The sequence below is a fragment of the Euprymna scolopes genome, chromosome 4 (genome assembly GCF_053919585.1).
Source record: "Euprymna scolopes isolate OS-2025 chromosome 4, ASM5391958v1, whole genome shotgun sequence".
Lineage (NCBI taxonomy): Eukaryota > Metazoa > Mollusca > Cephalopoda > Sepiida > Sepiolidae > Euprymna > Euprymna scolopes.
The window spans coordinates 60,274,844-60,301,114 of NC_136485.1; the positions used below are offsets into that span (position 1 = coordinate 60,274,844).

Here is a 26,271-nt window from a genome sequence, read left to right on the forward strand (position 1 = left end):
TGGGAGGACAAGCTGGCGTCGTCGAAATACAGGATATTAATTTCACGAACACAGGAGACAGGATACTCCGAGAATAACTGAAATATTGAATGAATACGATGTAGGAATACCGCGTGCTCTGAACTGACGCCTGAGGCGAATAAAATGAAGGTTAAAGTTCACTTTGAAAGTTGAAAGAAAAAAAAATAAGAGAAAAGAAGCATAAAAACCGTGAGTTACCTCTCTCTCATATATTTAAGTCAACGAGTTCATATTGCTATTGTTTCGTTTGGGCTGATATATTTTCTTATATTGATGTATTTCTCGTTGGCATCTTCGAATAGTATACAAAGATACCCCCTCCCCATCTTTATAATTTGTTTTTTTAAATATTTTTACTTAATCGCATTATCCCCTCCCTATCGTATTTTAGTGTTTTATAATAAAATTTAACTTCTAAAGTTACCATTGCGTGTCGTGTTTTCCGATATTTTCATACGCTGTTCGTTCGTCTATTGTATATTTTCGGTTTTGAAAGAGTCTCTCCATGTTTTTATTTCAACAAGGTGTACCGAATCCAGGGCACATATGTGGTTTAATGTTCATTGTATTTCATGAATATCTTTTTATTATTTTTTATTACGAACTCACGAATGTGTTGTTATTATTGTCTATTTGCATTAATAATTATGGAATTCGTAATAATGTGTAAATATCTCCGCTTGATCATATATAAATCGTTGAATATCGAATTTAACAACAAGTTCTGGAAACATATACCAGAAAGAACAGTTGAAAATAAGTGATACACCATCCCCTATGACTATTAATAATTATGGAATTCGTAATAATGTGTAAATATCTCCGCTTGATCATATGTAAATCGTTGAATATCGAATTTAACAACAAGTTCTGGAAACATATACCAGAAAGAACAGTTGAAAATAAGTGATACACCATCCCCTATGACTATTAAATCTGACATAGTGATACGAGACAAAGAGAAAGAGGCAACCTAAGCAGATATTTCTGCCCTCAATAATGTTGTATTAAGCAGATCTGAGAGAAAAAAAAAGACAACGAAATTTTAAGATCTTATGTACGGCGTGAAAAGAAGAGCGACAAATTATACCCGATAAACCAAGTTCAAGAGAGTTATAAACGATTAAGTTAAAATTTTTACATTTTCTCGGTTGGAATATATAAGGTAGCAAGAGAATTCCTATAGGATGCCCCATCTTCAGCTAGATAAAAACACTAAAACGAAAAAAGAAATAATTACTGCGTCTAGTTTTAATGAATTACGCCTCGTTATTTTGCGCATGCTCACTGGAAACCTTCTTATGGCTGTGGTACCTAAGGGAGAGAAAAAAGTTTAATCTGGAAATTTTGTTCACACTATTAGCAAAAAAAAAAAATGTTTATAGATTTCATTTTTGAAATATGTGTTTTCTTAGTCGAATGTATTTTCTTCTTCTTTACTTGTGATTTTTCGATGGTTTATACATCGGATTTCCGAGAAACTGAAAAATCATATATTTGTTAATGCTAATTAGGTTGGAAAATTAGTAAAAAAAAAAATTAGGTTGGAAGATTAGTAAAAGAAAAAACTAAAGGAAAGGACCTATCTGCAAACGTCGACAAACGGGTTTTATTTCTTTTTTTTTTAGTATGATTGGTGCCGTTGAGTCTGTTTCAATATGTAGGGGGTGGCTAAGATTGGGAATTGTGAAGATTAAAATGCACTACAGGAGGCCATAGATGGAGATAGATAGATACATAGATAAAGAGAGGAAGATAGAGAGAAAGAAAAAAAATGGCGCGAATCTGAACATCTGCCATCAGATCACCTCTTTGTGTATACAAATTAATAATTCATTGCGAAATACACAAGCATATTTCTTCCTATTCCACTCTTTAAATAAACACATGTATTGCACGTGCGTGCACACACACACACACATACATACATACATACATACATACATATATATATATATATATATATATATATATATATATATATATATATATATATATATATATATATATATATATATATATATATATTGTACGGCATAATCACGCTGGCACACCGGTTAACGTAAGATCACCGAAGTTAAGCAACGTTGAGCCTAGCTATTACCAGATGGGTGACCATTTGGGAATTCTATGCGATGTATGTGTATATAGGCGTTATATATATATATATATATATATATATATATATATATATATATATATATATATATGTGTGTGTGTGTGTGTGTGTGTGTGTGTGTGTGTGTACGGCACAATCACGTTGACACATCGATTCTCGCCGAAGTTAAGCAACGATGAGCCTGACCAGAACCAGATGGGTGATCATTTGGGAAGACTAAGCGTTGTATGTACCGTGCTGAGTAGTAGAAATTTCGAGGTTCGTATCTGGAGGCACATTAATTCAATGGGAGAAATGAAACCCCAGTCTTAATCAAGACATGCATCTAGAAGACGGTAAACTCTGATGTAAAAATCTGCGGTTTACTGTATGCTCGCTTTTGTGGCAATCTTTTGCACCAACACAGATTAGCAGTAATACCAAAAAGTGTGGTTGGTGCCACACAAAGTCTTCACTACTATAAACAAATCATCTGTGTGAATTTCCGAACAACTTAACTGTTGTGGCGGAACCTCATACTTTGAAATCAACGGAAGAGCGTATATATATATATATATATATATATATATATATATATATATATATATATATATATATATAAGAACAAATAATTATTAAAACATGTTTAAAACACTTTTAGAAGGGTAAAAACATATTTAATTTTCAAAAAGGAAACACGAATTAAGTGAATTGTCCTCAATCCGCGGAGTTTCGAAAGAAATACTTTCCTTCTCATTCAATTTTTTTCTGAATCCTTTGATCGCGCGGCCATCCTGACACATCCTTCTCATCAGAGGGTAAGAATTAGCAAAATGCGGAATCGGATTTTGCTTGCAAAGTATTTAATGAAACTGCAAGTAAGCCACAGATCTTACTTGGTAAAGTATAGTGAAGCAGAGGAAATGGGGAAAAAAGAAAAATGATTCCACGTGAATGAATGGTCTATTTTGGATTATCTTGGTAAACTTAATTCTAATTCCTATTTCATTTATATATATATGTGTGTGTATGTGTGTATGTGTGTGCGTGCGTGTGTGTGTGTGTGTGTGTGAGAGAGAGAGAGAGAGAGAGAGAGAGAGAGAGGTTTTCCTCTAATATTGACTGGAATAGCTTTACAACCAAAAATTACATGTACAAATTTGCCTGACATCGATTTAAACTAGCAACACCATTCGACCCTAACACGCTTTCAATGATTACAGAATTCGAGGTAGATCTACGAAAGTAGTCATGCGTTAAAAACGAAATCACTCCAAGTCGTCAATCTACCACCATTTTTTTTTTCAGAAATGAATATTCTTTCATTTGTATTAATAAATAATACTCTACATGATAAATTTGAAAAGCTTTTATCAAATTACCGATAAATATGTTATGAAACGGACATTTTGTTTCAGATTTTTTTAACCCTCTCTCTTTGTTTCAAAGCTTATCAATCCCCTATGAGGAATTTGTTCGTGAAATTTGGAAATCTATCGTTACATAAATAATCAGTCAGACTAATTATCAGTGCAACTTTCGACGATTTGAATATTTAAACCTGTATAATGTTTGGTACTTATGCACTTTTGTTACGGTGTTGAAACAATGATGTTATTATTTTGAAAGCCATTCTTTACACGAAGAGGGTGTTTTTTTTTTTTTTTTACTAGTCTGTGCTTCCATCTAACAATATAATAAAAATGAAAGACACCGTGAAATTTAAAACCTGAAAAAAAAATATTTTAAAATAGCGCGGTAGCAAAAGTGCATAAGCACCAAATGTTTTTTTTTTTCTTTGGTTACTATTTTACGCACGGGACTAGTTGTGACTATTTCCATCCAAGTAACGTTTCATCTTTAACACTGTTAAAGAAATACGGTATTAATTTAATTAGGGTCACTTTTTCGTATTACACCGTGCATCAGATAACTTAATAGTAATTATACGCTAACTATCGATTGAGCGGCTAAGGAAAAAACGATTTCTTTTTATTTTCTTACTAGAAATCATGCAAAAAAAAAAAAGAATCACTTTTAGAATATACATAACAGAACGGATATTATATTTCTTTCGTCTTAGGCTTCAGCTAACTAAACGATTTGAACTATTTTCATGTTTTTTTTTTCACACATGAGTGATTCAGATTCTTTTATAATTACTTCCATTTAGTAGTTGGCACACGGGCGCACAACATTGTAAAGGGATAAACTATAATGAAATACATTATAAAACAATTTGTACATAAACTAGTGTGACAACAATTTAGCAACTATTATATAACCGTAAGCATAGTTAAATGCTTGTGAAAAACGGTATTTTCTCCGGGAAAACCAATCACTTCAAATATTTTCTTTTTCATAGAAACTATGTTATCACATCCTAATAGTGTTCACCAGACCACGTGTAAAGGAATTTCGTATTTTAGCTTAGATTAGACAGCTTATTCAATTTTCTCTTAAAGAGCCCATCTGAAAGGGTTATAAATAATTAATTAATAATATATAGGTGAATTATTTTCTACATATATATGTATTTCATTTTGATTATTATTATCTCTACAATTACATAAATGCAACTTTCACTCTCTGTATGAGTTGGTTCCTTATAGACTCCGAAGCGGCTGAACAGATTTTCTTTAAAATTTACAGAACTTTAGTGTATAAGTCTGGGGGTGATCTTAGTTAAGTTTTGTCTCTGAATACACCCGCTAATTACCGATAATAGATAACCGAAACCGTCATTTTAATTTATCTATCATCGGTAAAGCTATTTTTGCCATGTCGTCGCTTAGCAACAATGAAAGAACAACGGGCCATGAACATTCTACTGTGGGTAAGATAATAGTCTCTTTTTCTTTTTTTTTTTTTTGCATGACGTAGTCTGTAGGTTCAAACTCCGCACGTAAATTTCTTTTTTTTCATTAACTGCAAAGAATTTTATAAGACTTGAAAATTTACATGCTATTTCTTTCTTTCTTTCTTTTTCATTTTTTGCATGACGTGATTTGTAGGTTCAAACCCCGCACGTAATTTTTTTTTTTTCTTTTTACATAGTGATCACCATTTATCAAGGCCCGGAAGCCACTCAGGGATAAGGGTTATTGCAAGTACATTACGTTAGTGAGGAGATTTGCTGATATATTTACTTAAGGGGGCGGTTCATTAGGAATTTGTTAACATTGGACTTGAAGACAACCAAGTTGTAGTCCGGAGGGAAGCAGGCAGACGGAACAGAGTTCCACAGGCGTGCAGTTCTAAGAAAGAAGCTTTTTCCATGGAATCTGCGTTTTGATTTAGGCACAGATATAGAGTGGGGGAAATTTTTCACAGTGGATTCAGCTAGACGGGTGTTTTTCGTGAAAGATTGGCGAGGGGGGACCAGAGATTGGAGTTCAGACGAGCATCTGCCATGGAAATAACGATAAAACAAGGACAGGCTCGCAACGTCTCTTCTGTGGGAGAGAGGTTACAGGGTAGAGAAAAGGGCATCCCCCACTAAGCCACGAAGTCTATATTGTACTCTGTCAAGGCAGGATAGGCTGTTTTTAGCAGCTCCTGCCCAGATATGGCAACAGTATTCCATCCTTGGACGTACTTGGCTTTTATATAGATAGAGAATTGCATCCGTAGTGAGATATCTTCTGGAGCGGTAGAAGGATCCCACCATCTTTCCAGCGACCTTGGCAACAGACTTGATGTACGTGTTCCATTTCAGATCAGGAGTAAAGGTCAAACCCAGAAGCTTGTCAAAACACGGGGCCTCACCCAGACGAGAGCCATCCATCACAATTGATGCCAGATGGGGATCAGAGCGTTGATGATGTAAGGATAGGAGTTTGGTTTTGGATGCATTAAAAGTAACCAGCCACATCTTCCCCCACTGAACCACGCGCTCGAGATCAGAGGAGAGAAAATCAGAGAGAACTTTGTCATTTACAGCCTTTGATGTGTTGCCGTAGATGGTTGTGTCATCAGCATAGATGTCAACGAATGATTTAAGTATGTGTTTAGGGAGGTCATTGATGTAGATCAGGAAGAGAGTTGGGCCCAGGATTGACCCCTGAGGGACTCCAGCATTTATATTGCAGGCCTCCGATTTTTGTCCATCTACCACTACTCTTATTCAATATCCAATAAAAAAATTTCTTAATGTTTTTTTTTTCGTTAACTGGAAGAAGTCTATATAAAATAATTTCAGGAAAAAACAGTAGGTTCTCTAGAGTGCAGTGTAGAATAATATATATTTTGGACTAAGATGGAGGCATGTGAAGCTTCCTTCAGGGCGATTTCACGGATTTCGATAATGATAAAAATATATGAGTGTGAAATATTTGTTTATCATTATTCGATCCCGGGCAACGTTGGGTCATCCTGCTAGTTATCTATATATTAATAGGATAGCGTGTGTGTTATTTATGTTGTGTGTCACGCTTACATCCGAGTTAATTGTTATGGACTTCAATTTCTTGTAATAAATAATTTTACCAAGAATTTTTCATATAATTTCATCTTGACTTCGTGTTCATAAAGGGACATAAATCGTACAAAACTACGTTTCTTAATTTTTTTAGATGAGGATCGGTTATTCGTATTATTGGAATTCTTCGGTCCACTCTATTCATCTTGAGTGTTATTTTTACAACGTTTCGGCCGATGTAATCGCCGACCTTCTTCAGGTGTATCAGGGATGTTTCTGTTGAACCCTTTACATCAGGCAGAACGTTGTCAAAATGAGACTCAAGATGCTAACAATAGTCTGAAGAATCCAAATAATACGACTCGTACTAAACTGTTCTTCTGAAGAAATAATTTTACCCGTCCTAGGACGGGTGTTCTAGTCGCTTTATCCTTTACTTGTTGTACCGTTCCAACAACTTCTGAAGACCTTATGGAAGTCCTCTTGTGGAGGCGTGTCAATGACCCTTCTCACAGCCTCTTTCTATCTCCTCAATAGTTTCATAACGACAACCTCTGAGGTTTTCTTTGAGCTTGGAGAAAAATTAAAAGTCACAAGGAGCAAGGTCTGGAGTATAGGAAGGATGAGGAACTGTTCTGATGCCCATCTTTGTCATGACAACGTCTTTCTTTCTGATCTTCTCTGAGCATCCTTGAGACAAACTTCGCGCAAATCTTCCCCATTTTCATTTCCTTGTGAATAATTGCGTGTAGAATTCCAACAGTGACATCAAACTGTGCACTTATTATCTCTGTAGACACACGACGGTCTTAATGTCCATCTTGGTCAAACAGTCTGTGACAAGGATGGAGTTGTAGTCTATTGCATTGTCCTGGTGGAAATTCAACTGACCCGGATTGAAGAGTGCTGGCCACTTGCGACGGAATCACTTCCTGAACTCCCTTAAAACCTCCACACAGTATTCTTTGTTGACTGTTTGTCCAGTGGGAACCGAATGCATGTAGTTCATGCCCGTGCTGTCAAAAAATGGATCATCATAAGTTTTTGTGTGGATTTGTTCTGTCTGGTCTGGAAGAACTAGCATGCTTCACTGAGAATTCTGTCTCTTGGTCTCTGGGTCATAGCAGTAGATCCAACTTTCACGCAGCATCAAGAACTACAGGATCTGGATTGATCAGCTCGACCATCTCCCTGCTGTCATGACAACGTCTTTCTTTCTGGTCTTCTCTGGGTACCCTTTCTTCTGCATCTGCAATTCCTCGTGAATAATTGTCAGTACAGTTCCCATACTGACATCAAATTGTGCACTTATTGTTGGTTCTTATCCATGAAATTTTTCATTTGGCCAATAAACTCTGGTGTTCTGACTTCCTTACTGTGGGATGATCAACTCGAGCATCTCCTTGCTGTCATGGCAGCGTCTTTCTTTCTGACCTTCTCTTTAAGTACTCTTGGGGCAAACTTCCTACAAATCTTTCGCATCTTTAGTTTATCGCGAATATTTGTATGTATAGTTCCCATATTTACATCAAACTGTGCACTTATTGTCTCTATATAGACACACGAATGTCCTTATCCATGAAATTCTTTATTTGGCCAATCAACTCTGGTGTTTTGACTTCTTTATTCTTCCAACACCTCTTGATCTTTCACGGACCCCATGCCTTCCTTGAATTTCTTATGCCACTCAAAAATTGATATTCGATTCATGCAAGATGGTCCAACAGTCTGAAGCATTCCATAGGATAAGATGTATAGCAATAACATACTGAATTTCAAGAGTTTGTAATCATTTTTTTTTTAAATCTGGAAACTTATTGAAGTCATCTCGTATGTTTTCATATATGTGGATGTGTTTGTATGGTTTAGGATAACACTTTTTTCAGTAAGCAACCGACAGACCGGAAGTGTTATAAAAGACCTACAAAATGTTTACAGTGTCATTTGCCTTGAAACGAATTAATGTTTACAAAGGGAGGAAAGAATTCTTAATAGATATTTTTATTTATTATTTACATTTTACCTTTTTGTTTCATTTTACTTTAGTCAACGTCCTCAGAAATCAAGAGGCTCTTTTCCTGGGCCTAACACTTGATCTCTATATTATATTTTGCAGTTTCTACCTTTTATTAATATGAATTTTGTTTCTTTATATTACAATATTACTTTCCCTCAGTTCAGTTCCATATAAAATAATATTTCGTGGAAAAACTTCTTCCCCAGATGTGCGTTCAACTCAATTTCATATACGTGTATATATATATATATATATATATATATATATATATATATATATATATATATAGGTGTGTATATATATATATGTATATATATATGAGTGTGTATATGTGTATATGAGTTGTATGTGTGTGTATGTCTGCATATAGATGCATGTATGTCTGCATGTACATTGTTTATATATGTGTGCATGTGCGTATATGTTTGTATGTGGATATGTAGAAATGTACATACGTATATGTCTGTATGTATGCGTATTTCTGAGTGCGTTGGCGAATGTATTAACCCTTAACTTCCTAAAAACAACTCATTGTCAACTAAAATGAACGAATCGACTTATAGCGACTACGAACATTCCAAATGGAACCTTTTACTTGTAAAACACATATGACACGTACACAAACCCTTTCTCCCTCTCTCTCTCTCTCTCTCTCTCTCTCTCTCTCTCTCTCTCTCCAACCAAAAGCAGCCAAAACTTTTAAAACCTAGAATTGAAATTCCTTCCTCTCCTTAACCCCCCCCTTTTTACCATCCTCTCTCTCCCCCTCCCTCTCCCTATATCCATATATCTCCACCCACGCCTACCTGAATCTGCTACCTCCCATACACACTACAATCTAATCTTCAAAACTTAAATATTGTCGATACCCGTCTCCCTCCCCCTTATTATCTCTTAACCCCCCTCCCCCTTTTTTCTCGTATTTCCTCTAAAACACTTCTTCCAAATATTAACAACCATTTCTGTAAAGTCTGACGAGGTTGTTGGATCGTACACATGGTCCAACATCCGAAACATATGTAACCAAACAGATAAAGCGGTAATAAAAAAAATAAAACACATATTTGCTCTGCAATAGTATTGAGCACTCTCTTCAGGTTTTTACTAATTACCAGTTTTACTAACTATATATATATATATATATATAAGAGAGAAATAAAAGGGAACAAACCGAGTTATGTTATGTTTTTACAAATATTTTATCTTTATTTCTAGACTTCCTCTGGATGAATGAGATTAAGAAAATGAAAACACTAGTACAAATATTTGAAAATTTTTCATGTGCAAAATGTGACATAGAATAGTCTCACATTTTGCACATAAAAAATTTTCAAATATTTGTACCGGTGTTTTTATTTTCTTAATCTCATTCATCCAGAGGAAGTTTAGAAATAAAGACGAAACGTTGATGAACACATAACTCGGTCTGTTCCTTTTTATTTCTCTATTTTGTCGGAATACTATTTCCATTATTCTCATCATATACATACACGCACACACACACACACACACACACACACACACACATATATGTATATATATATATATATATATATATATATATATATTACTAGGGTGTGATATCTTTGTCTGTGGTGTTTATGAAATAAAAACTAATATGTCGATTGAAGCTAGAATTAAATTTTATCATTTATGTATTTCTAACGAATGTTACCATCTTTTGATATCGTCTTCAAAAGTTAAGGCGGAAAAACAGAATAATATTTTGTTTTTGTTTCAGTAATTCGGACAGAATCTTTGTAATCTTAAAATAGCATTCGTTATTTGATAGATACGATCGGATGTCAAGCTTTTTTTTTTGGCGTTGACTTTAATTTCTAAAGAGAATAACATTTTCTCTAAAATGACGTCAATCGAGGATACACCCCCCTCCCGGGACGCTTACTTTTCCATGCAAGAGAAACATGCAGCCACAGACGTCACGCCAAATTTGTCTGTAAATACGTTTCAAATTCCTTGCTTAAGCTTCTCACATTCTCAAACTAATTTATAGACGACACAATTAAATCGAGACGAACTCTTCTACGATCAATTGGGGCATTTTGCAAAAAGAGCGACAACTTTTCAAATGTTTCCTTCATGTTTTTTGTTGCTTAAATCAGAACCGGTGGACATTGACGTCACTAATTACAAATACTATGGTACTTTCTATACTAATAAGTAGTGTTATGACGATTAATAAAAATCGGAATCGGGAATCGAAAACGTGGTTGGTTATCGGAATCAGTGTTTATGTGCTTATTTTCCAATGCCCAAAACTTGATCTATATATCAATAGGATGGCGTGTGTGTTATTTATTTTGCCTTTCACGCTTACATCTGAGTGACTGTCGTTTAATTGTTATGGACGTCCATTTCTTGTAATGAACAATTTTACCAAGAGTTTTGGTTTCGGTTTCGATTCAAGCTGATGCCTCCAAGTCATATGGATATATCTTTTTTTTTATTTTTGAAATCGCAAATACGAAATCTGCAAAAATTAAAATATCATATTTAAGCGTACTTTGCGACCGGGTTACGCTGGGCGTCCGCGCTAGCTTAGATCAATCTTTTTGCAGTTTTAACAAAAGAGCTACAATAATGTCAAAGCGTCTTCATTTACGCTGAACATCTACAGAATGCCAACATCAATATATTACATATGAATGAGTCCCAGTGGAATTTTCACAGGTATCGCTAATTATTATTATTAATTTTTTATTTTTATTTTATCTTTATCTTTAAACTTAATTTTTCATGGTTGGTACGAATAATAAAATGATCTATTTTTTATTGATTATAAACTACCAGTAAAATTAAAATCTCTAGATCACATCTTCTACAAGTGTATATTTACGTTTGCGAAAATATACGCACATATTACATAGGTTTTATAGTAATCTGAATGTTAAAAACAAAATAAAAACAATAAACAATATCGTTAAATATTTAGAAATTAAAAAAATCGGAATCAATAATAGTATCGGAATCAGAAATTTAGAACAGAATCGATAGTTGTATTGGAGTCAGCGATAAATTTTGGAATCATCTCATCACTATTATTGGATAGTGGTCAATGAGATTGGCTGTTGGATGATGAACAACGTCATGAAAAGATTGGAAACGATGAGTCGCACGGATAGAGTTCGATTATTAAAGACTATGAATCAACAAGTATCTGTTAATATTGAACTTGAAAACGGCTATGTTGTAGTCAGCTGGGAAGCATCACCATGGTATTGTGTTCAACATATGTGAAGTTCTAGAAAAAGAATCTATGTTTATGAAAATTCCCTTTCGCTTTAGGTACACACAAGGAAAAAAGGTTAATTGCAATGATTGTAGCTATACAAGCTTTTACTTTTAATGGTAAATACCGGAGGAACTAGAAATTAGAGCTGAGTCAAGCACGTACCGTGAAAATGGCAGCAGAATAGAGAAAGACTAGCAACGTCTCTTCCGTGAAAAATATACTGTAGTGAAACTAAGAGATCGCTACAGTTAGATTGCCTAGTTGATATTGTACTCTGTCAAGGAAAAGAGAAGAGCTATACTAAGACTCAGGAAAAACTAAGAGTTTCTAATTGATTTAAAGCGTCTTAATACTGTGGTTAAAATCAAATTGACTCATTACTCCGTGTTAGATCACCGACGAAACAAAATTGAGTATAGTCCTACTTAGATAGAAAATTATTTGGAAGAACCTGTTGCTGTAAGCAAACTTTCTGCCCAGGCAATAACAGACTAAGTGGAGAAATTTAACTGGAGAAAGACTGACGTCCTGTTAAAAGAGTGGTCTGCATAATGCTATAAAACCAGTGATAAGAATCGAACCAGAAGGGCTTTCGAACTGGGAAATGGACTACTTGTACTAATTTTAAGATCGCAAAGTTTGTTTCTGCTTCAGTTGTAAGTGACACTCTTTTGGAGGTTGAAGGTTTAGTCTTCAGTATAGACGATACTAGGAATATAATTGCGAATTACTTGAGACTTCTGCTAATTTATGTCTAACGAGAGAATGTTATTCTCATGGATGAAATAAAGGATTCTTTAAGAAATTCCATGTAGATTCCCGAGTTCGACAACATACATCAGAAGAAGGTTGGGGGTTCATCGACTGGAACGTTGTTAAAATAACACTAAAGATGAGACCAGCAGTCCGAATAATCCAATTAATATACAAAGTCTGTATACATGTCTTAGTGGGTCTGTCTCCCCATGAGGACAATATATGGGAGATAAACAGCTACCTCCAAAAAATAAAAATTCCTCCAGTTAAAAAGGATCTATCTATCTATCTATCTATCTATCTATCTATCTGAGGATTGAATAGATACTAAACTTTATACAATCATTTTATGGCTATGGTTCCTATGTACCATTGCCTTACGAAAGCTAGATGTGACACGATGTCTTTTTTTTCATGCAGGAAATATTACGCTTCCCTAAAAGAGTACCCAGTTTTGAAACAAAAATGAAATCCGTCCCTGTTGAAGAGAACCTCTTCTACTCTGATCGAAGACAAAACAGATACTACACTTCCATCCCAACCTGAAGGAGTGAAAGTACTGGCAAGAAATGTAAGGCTACGGTTTATGAAACAGGACGTTAAAGAAATAATGAAGCGTGTCACCTCAATAGTAATGAAATAAAAGACAAAACTCTAACCCCGCAGAGAAGATGAAAGGAAATGAGGCGTTCTCTCATCAAAATATAAAATGACCGACGCCAGAGATGCCATCTGGTTTCATGGAACAGGAAAAAAAGACAAAGGAATCAGATGAAAGCAGAAATATAAAAATATGAACAAAAAAGTCAACATCTCAGATGGAAAAGTTTGAAGTCAGTTCAAATCTTGGAGACAGTAGAAGAAAGGTCATGGAGAGTTGTGGAATCCGCAGGCGGCTTAACAGACTCAAATTCTAGAGAAAGACCTCAACTATTACAAGCGTGAACTCAACACTCTCTCTCACTCAACACACTGCCTGTGCAAATCTCATAAACTACTTATTTTTACCTTATCCTCACTTATTTCATTTAATTTGTGGGTTTTGCGCGAAAAATGTACTTCAAACTAAAGCATGACAGGTTAACAAGCTGATAGAATCCAAATTATTGCCATATGGACGGTCAATGAAAGTCAAATATATTTATGTTTCACAAAATTATTGAATAACCCAAATTGAAATAATCCGCCCGAAAATGAGAAAATTAAATAATCTTAATGGATTTTCCAGTTTTTATTAAGTAATATGGAAAAGTAGAAAGTTGATCTTCAGTTTAGTTTCGACAGCTTTGTAACTCTCGCTTCTCTTATTTTGTCCTTCAATCTTCACATTTCATGTTTCTGACAAAGGAGGAAGAAGTGCTGTTTTGGCGATCGGAAACTATCCATCTGACACTGATCGTTGACTAGTTTTTGGCCATAAAGTGATATTTTTGGCTCCTTACATCAAATGGCTTCATGCCTTGACTGGAGTGATTTCCATATTGAATTCGTTAGATGGTGAAAGGGAAGACACGAAACGAGAAGTGGTTGGAAGAAGGATACAGATGAAATGGAACACTGATAGGCTGTTTGTTTGTTGTTTGTTTGTTTGTTTGTTAGTGCTTAATGTCCTTTCAACTATTTTAAGGTCATATCAGGTCAAACGGTTGTAATTCGAACAGTTTTTACAATGATTCTTCCTTGTGAGTTTTTTGTTTGTTTGTTTTTTTAATATATTTTTTGGTGTGAGATTTGACTATTCCTAACAGGTGATCATTTTGTTTGATTCTTAGCTTTAGTTACGGAATAATCACGTTGACACACCAATTCCCACTGGAACACCGAAGTTAAGCAACGTTGATCCTGGTCAGTACAAAATGGGTGACCATTTCAGACTTCCAGGTGATGTATGTGCTCTCCGCTTGTCTCGGTATGGTTTCCAGTTGTCCTGGGCACTTCTCGTTGCCACTGGACTCAAACAGTGCCTATTCAGAGGAGGGGTGATTGTGAATTGCGCAATCCTTGCCTCACAATTACACGCGCGGATACCCCTAGGGGGCTGCACTATGTCTTTCAAGACTGAATGGGGGCATCGTTAGTTTTTGTTATAAGTTTTGGAGACATATTACTTGGGGCATTTTCTGAAGAGTTTTACAAATTGGTGTACAGTAACAAGATAATTAACATTCACAAAAAAAAACACTCGTCTTTCTACAACCACTATCAACAATTTCTCTCACTCTCTATCTGTGACTTAGTCTAAAAGCAAATTCCATGAACAAAGCTTCTTTTATACGCCTGTGGAACTCTGTCCCGATGGTCTTATTACAAGCTGACTACAATATAAACAAGTTCTTAATCGACCGTTCTCCCTAAATAAACCTTTTTACTCAATTCCCGCCACAAACGATTACTACGCTGTTGTCCCGCTGACCACCGTACACTCATTAAGCTTATTCTTGCGTGACAGTTGGGCCTTGATAAATGGTAACTCCCTGGTAAAAAAAAGCATTTCTATTTAAGTTAATTCATATTTGCGTTTATCAAATGTCATTTTGTTAATACCAGATTTTTTTGATGCGTTTGTACAGATTAGTTTCTTTAAGCGATTCTTTCTGAGCTGGTGCATCTACCACTAGCCTCTCCTTAGATAGGGTCCAAAAAAAAAGAAAAGATTTTTCAATCCAATAGGTCCCACTTTGTCCACTAAGCTTCAACACCTGTCCCATCGCCGCAATGTTGCATCTCTGTGCCTGTTTTACAAATATTTTATTGGAATGTGTTCTGATGAACTTGTTGCACTTGTGCCTCTTCAACGTACATACCCCCGTCAAACGCGCTTAGCAATAAAATCTCACCCCTTCACTGAAGAGGTCCCTATATGCCAAAAAGCTTTCTATTCTAATAGTTTCTTCCCTCGAACAGCTAAACTTTGGAATTCCCTTCCCGCTACCTGCTTCCCTGACTGCACTGATACGCAGAAGTGTATATGTAATCTTTCTCAGGCATGGTCTCAACTAGTAGTCCGTTACGGTCAAGTGGCGATATGCCTTATTCAGGGTGAACGCGAGTAATATAAAATTAAAAAAACTATTTTCAAACAATAGATTGTTTTTTAATATAATAACTATAATATAATAATGTGTTTATGTGTTACTTTGTAATATCTGCTGTGTATGTGTACGTTTGTTTTTGAACATTTGATTAATACGTGTCTTCATTGTTAGTTCTCGATTTCGACAAGATACACCTAAAGAAGGTCGGTGTTTACATCGACCGAAACTTCGTGAATATAACACTCAAGATGAAAACAGTAGTCCGAATAATTTAAATAATAGGAGTACTCTACACTCATTTTTCTTGCACTGATTGTTTTTAATCTAGTATATAAACAGCTATATGTCTGTCTGTGTCTCTGTCTGTCTACCTCAATATTTTCAAACTTCATCTCTTCCGAAGCTAAAAGTTGCTAAGGACCTCAAATGATTGGATTTTTTACGGACCGTTCTTTTATTGGTCTTTAGCCGGTTAAAATAGTTTTTAAGGGGTCCAAAATGAATCAAAATTGAAAAAAATCGTTAAACATTTTATACATTCATCTTTATTTTTAATTTTTAATCGTTCCATATGCGTGTCACTTTGGCACAGTGGTAACGTCACAAGCTTAAAATGCTACAGTTTCGATTCTAGTTGATGGCACCGTAAATATGTTTTTTTTTTTACTTTTGAAATCTCAACTTTATAATAATATATACGAAACCTGGACAAATTAAAATATCATCTTTAAGCGTATTTTACGCCCGGGCAAAGCCGCCCCCCCACTCCCCGCTAGTAATCGTTAAATGTTAAAGGAATTGCTTAATTGCTAAATAACTTACGTACGCTCTTATAAGTGGCATTTTAAGAGAAGGCGGAGGGGAAAATTGTTGTGACTAAAGATTTTAAGAGTTTGAAGCATATTTTTTTTTTTTTCAGTTTTTCTTAATTATATGATTCGGAAGTAAAAGCAAGTAAAAATAAGTTTTTATTAATTTTTTTTAATTCATTCTATTTTATTACATTCATGAAATGTTTATACTAACATGATTTAATTACATAAAAGGAATACTTTGTGGAGTACTTTTGTGGTATACCTATCAGGCTGCTTTTTAGGTATGATTTTCAAATAAAATTTAGACGAGTAAAAAGTAGACCTTTCGTTTATTTTCGACAGTCTTGTAACTCTTGATTTCCTTGTTTTGTTCTTTAGTCTTTACATTCATCGAGCGATATTTCTGACAAAGGATCGTATGAAAAAAGACAGACCCCAGTAAGTAAGAAAGCAAAACTAGATAAGTTTGAAAATGATATTAGGAAAAGGCTGGAATTGAACCCAGTAGACAAGAGGTAAAAGATAATAGATATTGAAATCCTAGCAATTCAGAAAAAGTCGCGTTGTTCTCGCAAATAACTAAATATACAAAATACTGTTGATTGTTTATTCTTTTAGAAATAACTGGATATTAAATATGTCAGTTAAAAGAATGAACAATACGAGTTTGAGAAATAATTAACAAAGAAGGTTAAAAGAGACACAATTAAATCTATAAATTTCTTTTGTTTATCAGAGTGTGTAGATACATATGCAAAATTGAAAGTGATAAAGTCACATTCGTTGAGCACACCTCTAACGTAATAAAGAAAGGAGATTCTCAATATATTGAGAGAGGGTTCGAAGTTAGAAAAAGAGATGGAGTTAGTCAGTAAGCAGACGGGAGTCGGACAGCGACTTAGAGCCGATGCCCTTATTTTGTACTTTAGTCCTGACATTCCTTGAGCGATATTTCTGACAAAGGAGGAAGAATTACTGCTTTCTGGATCCCATCGATAGCGTACTTATTTTTTGCTGGTTTTTGTTTTTTACATTGAATTAGTATTTTTGTCTTTTATATCGTTCCTAACATCAAGTGGTTTCATGCCTTGTCTGGAGCGATTTCCATAAAAAATTAAACTATTTGACGTTTAATTTTTTATTAATACTTACTCTGCATTTTTAGTGCTGTCTCCGCGTTTAACTCTTACGAAATATTCATGTTCTGGCGATAATAAGTCTGAGATTAGAATTTTCCCGCCATTTGCTTTTCAAAAGTTATATTTCAAAGAATGCCTTATGCGCGGTTCTAGCCGGATCTCGTCAAATGAATTTATTAGGTTGATCAAAAAAAATCGCGATTATATTTTTAACTTATTGAATTGGATGAACGGCATTCAAATTAACGAATTTACGACTATTTGACCTTGTCTGATCCTTGAGGTTTTGCAAATAGGGTGAAATTTATGAACCCATCTGGTGACAGTATTGCAATCATCCTCACCTTAACTATATTCGCAAAGACAAATCATTTTTATTGCTTCCGTGGCTTTATTGCACAGTTCAAACTCGTAAAGCAAATATTTCCAAATTAGACTACGTTGAACTACATCATCTGTAAGACGCTGAGATCACAGACGTGGTAAAGCAATACGCAACGTGTTGACGAAAAAATTATGATAATATCAATCGCAGCTGCTGGGAGGTGACAGTAGTTAACGATCTGGATGCGCCAAGTTGAAATCTCGTTCGTTCGACAGAAACACTTTCACTTACGGATGTTGCAACATTCACGTGTTTCTTCCCGTAAATACCGATAAAAAGAATTTTAACTAGAAAGATATTGCGGAAACGAATGCCAACAACAATCGTCTGATTCAAAGAAATGAATGCATGAATGATGCTATCAATCATCATCATCATCAACAACAACAGAGGTTACTTTTCAAGATTTGAACTATTTTGGTCATGTGATAGACGCGCCAAACTGACACTTTTTTTCTTTTGTGGTCCACTTGTTTTATGATATACCATCAAATGTACATTTAATGCAACCGAATAGATTACAAATCTAATGGATCACGCACTCTCGACAAAGCTCAAACCTCTGTCCCATCGCCGCAATGCCTGTGCCTGCTTTATAAGTACTTTAATGGAATGTGAATATATGAATATGAACCCACATCACTTGTGCCTCTTCAACGTACATACTCGCGACTAAGCCTAAAAGCAGCAAAACTCCACCTCTTCATTGTCGATGTCCCTAGATGCCGAAAAACCTTCGACTAATAGTTTCTACTCTCGAGATGCCAGACTTTGGAATTCCGTCCCTGTTTCCTATATCCCTGGCTGTATTTACCTGCTGAAGTTTAAATGTAATGTGAACAAATATTTTGCTGCTCAACTCCCCACAGTACCCTGTTAAACATGCTCTTAATTAGTAGCCCCTTACGTTCTAAGTTGCAGAAAGAGTAAATGCACAAAAACTTTTATATTTTGACCCCAAAACCTCTGTGTTTTTTTTTTGTTTTTGTTTTTTGTTGTGTTTTTTTTTGGGGGGGGGTCCAAATATTTTTACCATTGGAGAAAATGTTCCAAAGGAATTATTAAAATAAGTGAAAAAATTTTACTGCTTTTTTTTATTATTAATTATGTTTTATCTATGTATAGAAAGATAGATCTCATTTAACAGAGTCGTTAATTCATATGAATATCCAATATTTATGATTTATACTAATGTATACTCTCCATAAAAATATTGAAAAAAGTATGCTTCGCCAGTATTAGGTTGACAAGAAGGTTCTTGCAGAATTTTAAAATTTTGATTTGAAATCAATTTTCGTTATAATACCTTTATTTTATATATCACTCTAAAGAACGTTTTTCGCTCTATCTAATAGTTTAAATTATAATTGTTTTAAAAAAATGTCTTCTTTTCAAGCCGTTGATTACAAGATGGAAAATGAAAATTCGCACAATTTTTTTTTATTTCAATTCAAGCTCTCGCGATATCAACGTATCGTTTGGCCTAGGAACCACTATTGAACGCACAGCACAATAGTATATTTAAGAAATTTCTTGGCGGCGATGAGAGTCTTGAAGATGATGAGTGTGTAGTGGTCGGCCAACGATCAATTAAAAGCTTCAGTCGAAGCCAATCCACGCAAAATTGTTCGAGAACTTGCTTCTGAATTAGACGTAAAGTATATGATGATTTCCAACTGTTTGAGAGAGATTGGAAGGACAAAAAATCTTGATAAATAGTAACCTCGCGAATTGAACGCCGTTATCAAGTGCCATCATCATTCTTTTACGCAAGGTTTCTCGACCGAGTTGTGACTTGTGATGAAAAGTGGTACTTTATGAAAACTGGCGACGCTTAACTCATTGGTTAGACACCGAAGAAGCTCCACGACATTTCCCGAAGCCAGAGTTGCACCAAAAGAAGGTCATGCTGACTGTTTGGTAGTCTACGACCGGTCTCATCCATTCCAGATTTTTGAATGCAGGCGAAACCATTACGGCGGAGAAGTACTGTCAACAAATGGATGCATATGTATCAGAAACTTCGACAACAACACCCAGCATTAGTCAACAGAAAAGGCTCAATTCTCCTCCATGACAATGTCCGACCGCACGTTGCTAAAATAAATACACCTGGGCTACGAAATACTGTGTCATCTGCTATCATCTCCAACCGACCACCACTTTTTTTTAAATGTCTCGACAACTTTCTGCGTGAGAAATGCTTCAAAAACCTAGCCGATATCAAAAACGATTTCAGTGACCAGAACTCAATTTTTTTTTTTATGTTGCTGACATAAATACATTTGTTTTGCGTTGGAAAAAAGTGTATTGATTTTGATGTTGCTTATTTCGATCAATAAGTTTTTGTTTGAGCCGAGATATGTTCATCTGAATTTAAAAGATAAAGACTGCTTAACTTTCTTGTCAACCTGATATAATATTCATATAAAAATCTGGGACCTCTGGAAATTCACAGCGGCATCTTTCATATGTAGTATATTGCTGCTGGGCATTCTGTGGACATTTAGCGTGAATGGAGATCCTGCAATATTATTGCAGCCCTTTTGTTAAAACTGTAAACATATTTATCTAAGTAATCTGGCTAATGTAGTGTCAGAATATATCTGACAGTTGTTACAGTTTATTTCCAATATCCTTATATACCAATACTATTCTACAACTCTAGTAGATATTTCACTGATGATGCAATTCTCTACCTGTATGAGAGCCAAGTACCTTCAAGGAGGACTGTTGCTACATCTGAGCAAGAGCTGACAGAAAGACTTATCCTGTCTTGACAAAGTTCAAAATAGACTTCGTAGCCTAGTGGGGGATACGCTTTTCTCTTCCCTACAACCGATTTCCCACAAAAGAATCGTTGCGAGCCTGTCTCTGTTTTATCGTTATTTTCATGGCAAGTACTCGTCTGAACTCTAATCTATGGTCTCTCCCACCAAACGTTCACGAAAACACTCGTCTATCTGAAACCACTATCGATAATTTCCCCCACTCTTTAGCTGTGCCTAAATCTAAACTTAGATTCCATGAACAAAGTTTCTTTCTTAGAACTGCACATATGTTAACTCAGTTCCGTTTCCATGCTTTCCCGTTGACTACAACATGATTGTCTTCAAGTCCAACGTAAACAAGTTCTTGAGTAACCGTCCCCTTAAGAAATCCATTTAGCAAATTTCCACCACTAACGTTTACTATGATATTGCCCATTTGGCTACTGTACACACACCAATCTTTATCCTCGAGTGGGCTGTGGACCTTGATAAGTGTTGATTTCTTTGTAAAAAAAATTCAAAAAATATCCTTACACGAGTCTGTGACATATTTCGAGTATATGGACGTCCGACGCGAATAAAAACAACACGATTTCATTATACCAACTTTACACAGAACAGATACTACCCTTAGATCCTAGCATAAAGACGAAGAAGGTATATTTTTGTTTCACTTACGGCCCAAAAGCAACATTATGTTTTTAATTATTTTTATTTATCTTATCTTTTTTTTCATTGCGTCTTCGGTGATCAGGAGATTCTATTTAATAAAAAGGAGGACAGAAGGTGATAACATATTACGAATAATAAATTAGTACACCTATATACTAATAATTTCATGTTAGTACTATGTTGTAACCTTCTATCCTCTTTTTTATTAAATAGGATCTTCCGATCGTTTGATTTATAATCTGGAAACTCTGACATACGTACGTGCGTATGAACGTTAAAGGTACTACGGTATTAATATATAAACAATTATAATTTTTTTATCATATAGAAATTATTAGCGGAGGGGTGGCTTTCCCCGAGCGTAAAATACGCTTAAATATGATATTTTAATTTGTCCAGATTTCGTATACATAAAGTCGTGATTTCAAAAGTTAAAATAAAAAGTATTTAGGTGCCATCAGCTAGAATCGAAACTGAAACTCTAGTATTCAAAGCTGGTGACGTTACCACTGTACCAACGTGACACGCGTATCAACTATTTAAAAATTAAAAATTTAAAAAAAATAAGGTGAATGTACAAAATGTTTAACGATTTTTTCCATTTTGGCTCATTTTTGATCCCTTAAAAACTATTTTAACCGATTAAAGAGCCATAAAAGAACGGCCCGTAAAAAGTCGAATCAATCTGCGACTTTTAGTTTCAGAGGAGATAGATTTTTAAAATATGGTGAGAGAGCGACCGACAGAGATATATCTCTGTCGGTCGCTCTGTCACCATATTTTAAATATATATATATATATATATATATATATATATATATATATATATATATATTTTATATATATATAATATATATAAAAATATATAAATATATATATATATATAAATATATATATATATATATATATAAATATATATAAAATATATTTTTATATATTTTATAAAATATATTTTTGTATATTTTTATATATATATATATATATATATATATATAAATATATATATATATATAAATATATATATATATATATATATAAATATATATAAAATATATTTTTATATATTTTATAAAATATATTTTATAAAATATATTTTTATATATTTTTATATATATATATATATATATATATAAATATATATATATATATAAATATATATATATATATATATATATATATATATATATATATATATATATATATATATATATATATATATTAGATTATTATTCCTAAAGAAAAAAATACCTAGTGTTAATTTTTAGGGGTCAGTCGGGGAAATCACGTTGACACATCGGTCTCACTAGATCACCGAAGTTAAGCAATGTTGAGCCAGGCAAGTACCAGATGGGTGACCATTTGGTAAGACTAGGCGTTTTATGTACCGCGCCGATTCGTAGAAATCTCCAGGTTCGTATCTGGGAGCGCGTTTACTTCACTGGAGGAAATCCCCCCCCCCCCCGAATCAAGCAATGGGGGAATTATTATCTTTATTTATATTTCTTAAATTATCATGACTCTACAATATGAAGAGCCGTAGTTGTCTGACTTGCTACTTGCTTTCTCATTTCCCCTCACCACAAGAAAGAGTAGGTAGCCTTTGATAAACTGTAATGCAGTGTTTCTATTACAATTACTGAATATTTGTCCAAATAAAAACCATATACAAATTTTAATAGGGGCGAGGATTAACTCATAAGATACTCTTACGCCCAACTCCCCAAAAGTATAAAAAAAAAAAACAAAGCACTATAAATGTGTTTATAAATCAGGAAATAAGATTTTTCGAAGATGAAATGATGTTCGACGTTTAAAAAGATTCCATTATTTTATTTTGATTTCATTTTGTTCATTTCAGTGTGGCCACTTGTGTTTGTCTCCTGTCCATGGTAGACCTAACCCAATGCTATTTAGACGATGACGTCATCGACCAGGTAAGTGATTTAGAATTAAAATGGGCGCCTCTACACTATTAGGACGAAATTTCAGAAATCGTGATATTGAATTTCACATGAAAATAACGGTATCTACGTATTCCTCGTATTTTTAAGATGATTATATCCAACAATTACGAAAATCGATAAGGTAGAAAATTATTTATTGAAGAAAATAAAAAATAGAATTTGATGAAAACGATCGTACGACTAAAAGTTCAAAAGTGAGGCAATTTTCCGTTTCGATTTAAACAAGATGGCCGCAATGTTTCACCTGCTAACACGATTAAAGTTATTTTTGTAATAATTCAGTAATATTAAAGTAATTTCGACTGCATAATTTGGAAGCTGCCATTGTAATTTATTGGAATTGACAAAAAAATTCAGTAGAAACCATTGTTTTATCTGAACGCTCCATTTATCGACTAAAAAATTTCATCTCAATAGTGTAGAAGCGCCTTAAAATGATATCATGAAATTTTTTCGTTAGTTATTGTTTCCGATTTTTTTCTTTTTTTTTTTTTTTTCCTGATTTGAATATTTCTGGAGTAAAAAAAAACACCTGTTTAACGCGTATTAAACAACCGTTGAGATCTTTGTCCAAAACTTTATTTTACGTCCTTTTACGTAAAAAAAACATGTCTGAAGCATGGGCTGATTTGTTTGTTTTTAGTGTTCAAATATAGAATATTGAGCATTTAAGCAATTAGTGGAAAAATGTTATTAAATGTCAGTCTTTATCTCTACTATTAGATAATAGAAACCTTATCTTTGCGTGTGTCTATGTATATGTGTGTGTGTCATTTCGTTCCCTATAGACTCCAAAATGGCCGGGCCGAATTTGATGAAACTTTACACAAAGGTGCTTTATATGCATGGCAGTGTTCTTAGATAAGTTTTGCATCACAATATCTTCGATAAGTATCGATAATCGATATTCATGCGATGAAAGAAGGAACGGGCGATTTTGACCAAAGTTAACACCTTACACAGCCTAACATCATAAGTGCGTTTGAGAAGTTTCATTACCACACAAACCGGAAAGCCCGATATATAAAAACAGCAGTAGGTTCTTCGAAATTAATATTTGTTTAAAGCACAATTGCATCATGATACTTGACTTTTTTCATTTTAAACTTTAATTAAAGCTATTACCATCGCACAAGCAGTAGGCCAGGCATATAAAATAAAGTAAGTTCTTTGATATGACAGGGGCGCGTTCGAAATTAATGTTTCTGTTTAGAGCACGACTGAAGCATGATACTTGACTTTTGCATTTTAATCTTTAATTCAAGTCATTCTATATAAAAAATAATTTAATAAAATACACAGTAGGTTTTCTACAGTGCAGTGTAGACTACAATATATTGTGGACTAAGTAACTGCGGGGAGACATGTGGAGTTTCCTCCAGGTGCACCGCGATGGGTCCATAACTAGAGCAGGCAATCAATCGATTTGATTGAAAAATGGTCAATGTCACTGATTTCGATGACAATAAATATATAGGAGTATGAAACATTCGCTAATCATCATTCGACCCCGGGCAATGTTGGGTGTCGTTGCTAGTGATAATATGAAATAATGTGTTACAAATGGATAACGGATTTATTCTGTGACAACAGAATATTCTTTTCATTCTTTTGATTCTCAAGTATATATCCGACACAGTCAGACACAGTCAGTCAACCGAGAACCACATCAGTCTATATAAAAACATATAAGATATTAACGGATATATACTCAAGAGCCAAAACAATGAAAAGAATATTCTGTTGTCACAGCCCTAATCATGAGTACTAAAACATATTAGTGCAATACATATTCTCTCCACCTTCCCTCTCTCTCTCTCTCTTCCTTTCTTTCTCTCTCTCTCTCTCTCTCTCTCTCTCTCTCTCTCTCCAAATCATAATCTACTATAATAAAATCATATTTCTTCCTGTCTGTCTATGCGTTCACAATCTGATTAATATCAACAAAAAAGTCTACTGGTTCACCAATTAATTTTCATACTGAAAACTCACTTTATACATTTTTATTCCGCTACGGTTTCTACATATATATTATTTATTCAACGTACATTTAAAAAATTACCTAATTTACATATTATTCTCATTTTTTAGTCCCCCGACAAAAGGAGGGTGGGCCTGTAAATTCACCCTCGTCCGTTCGTCCGTTCGTCTGTCCGCACTTTTCTCAATAACTACGCCTTAGAATTTTTAAAAGTTTTGCTCAAACATTAAATATGATATGAGTAAAAATGTAACAGAATGGATATTCCGGGAAAACTTCGATTGCCCCCCCCCCTCGGGATGCCTTTCGGGTTAACGTGGCTAAAATTGACGCTTTTGTGCATACTTAAAAAAAATTGATACCGTTGAGTTTTATGAAACTTTCTGAAAAGTTGTAACTAACTGATTTCTATATAATTTTGTTTGTCTATACTTTGTGATAACTTTTGGGTGTGCCCCAGGGGTTCTTTTATGGCTAATAAAAACACTCCATTTTTGGGACTATTTTACCATATTTGTCCAAAATTTTCTGTGTATGTCCATTTAGCAGTTTTGCATGGTGCTGAACTCAAATTTAAATATATAAAGGCCTTCGGTACTTTGGAGGCTAAATGGGGCGGGACAAATAATGGACTTGGCTATTTTTTTTTTTTTTTTTTTTTGCATGGTGCAGAATCTAAATTTAATCAATTTTTAAGGCCTAAAACTGCACGGTTTGTTCATTTCCACCAGGATTTGACTTCTCCTGGGAACTTTGGGAACTAAATGGGAGGAGGGGGGCAAATGTTGAACTTAGTCATTTTTTTATGCCTTGTTCACTGTGCACTCACAGGGGACCATGCATGTTTCACTTGTTTTATTAATAAGCTCTATGTTATTATTGTGTTTAGTAATATAATTGTTTCAATTGATCTAGTCTCAACTAAAGCATTGCCACACACTCCT

General features: G+C 34.4%; 1 protein-coding gene across 1 annotated transcript in view; it reads left to right on the forward strand.

Moving 5' to 3' along the window:
- LOC145270887 (A disintegrin and metalloproteinase with thrombospondin motifs 16-like) overlaps positions 1–26,271 on the forward strand; it is a 353,446-nt gene that overhangs the window by 220,445 nt on the left and 106,730 nt on the right. The window contains exon 2 of the mRNA XM_080126443.1: positions 23,241–23,316. Coding sequence (XP_079982569.1) covers positions 23,241–23,316 — 76 coding nt within the window. The remainder of the gene's footprint in view (positions 1–23,240; positions 23,317–26,271) is intronic.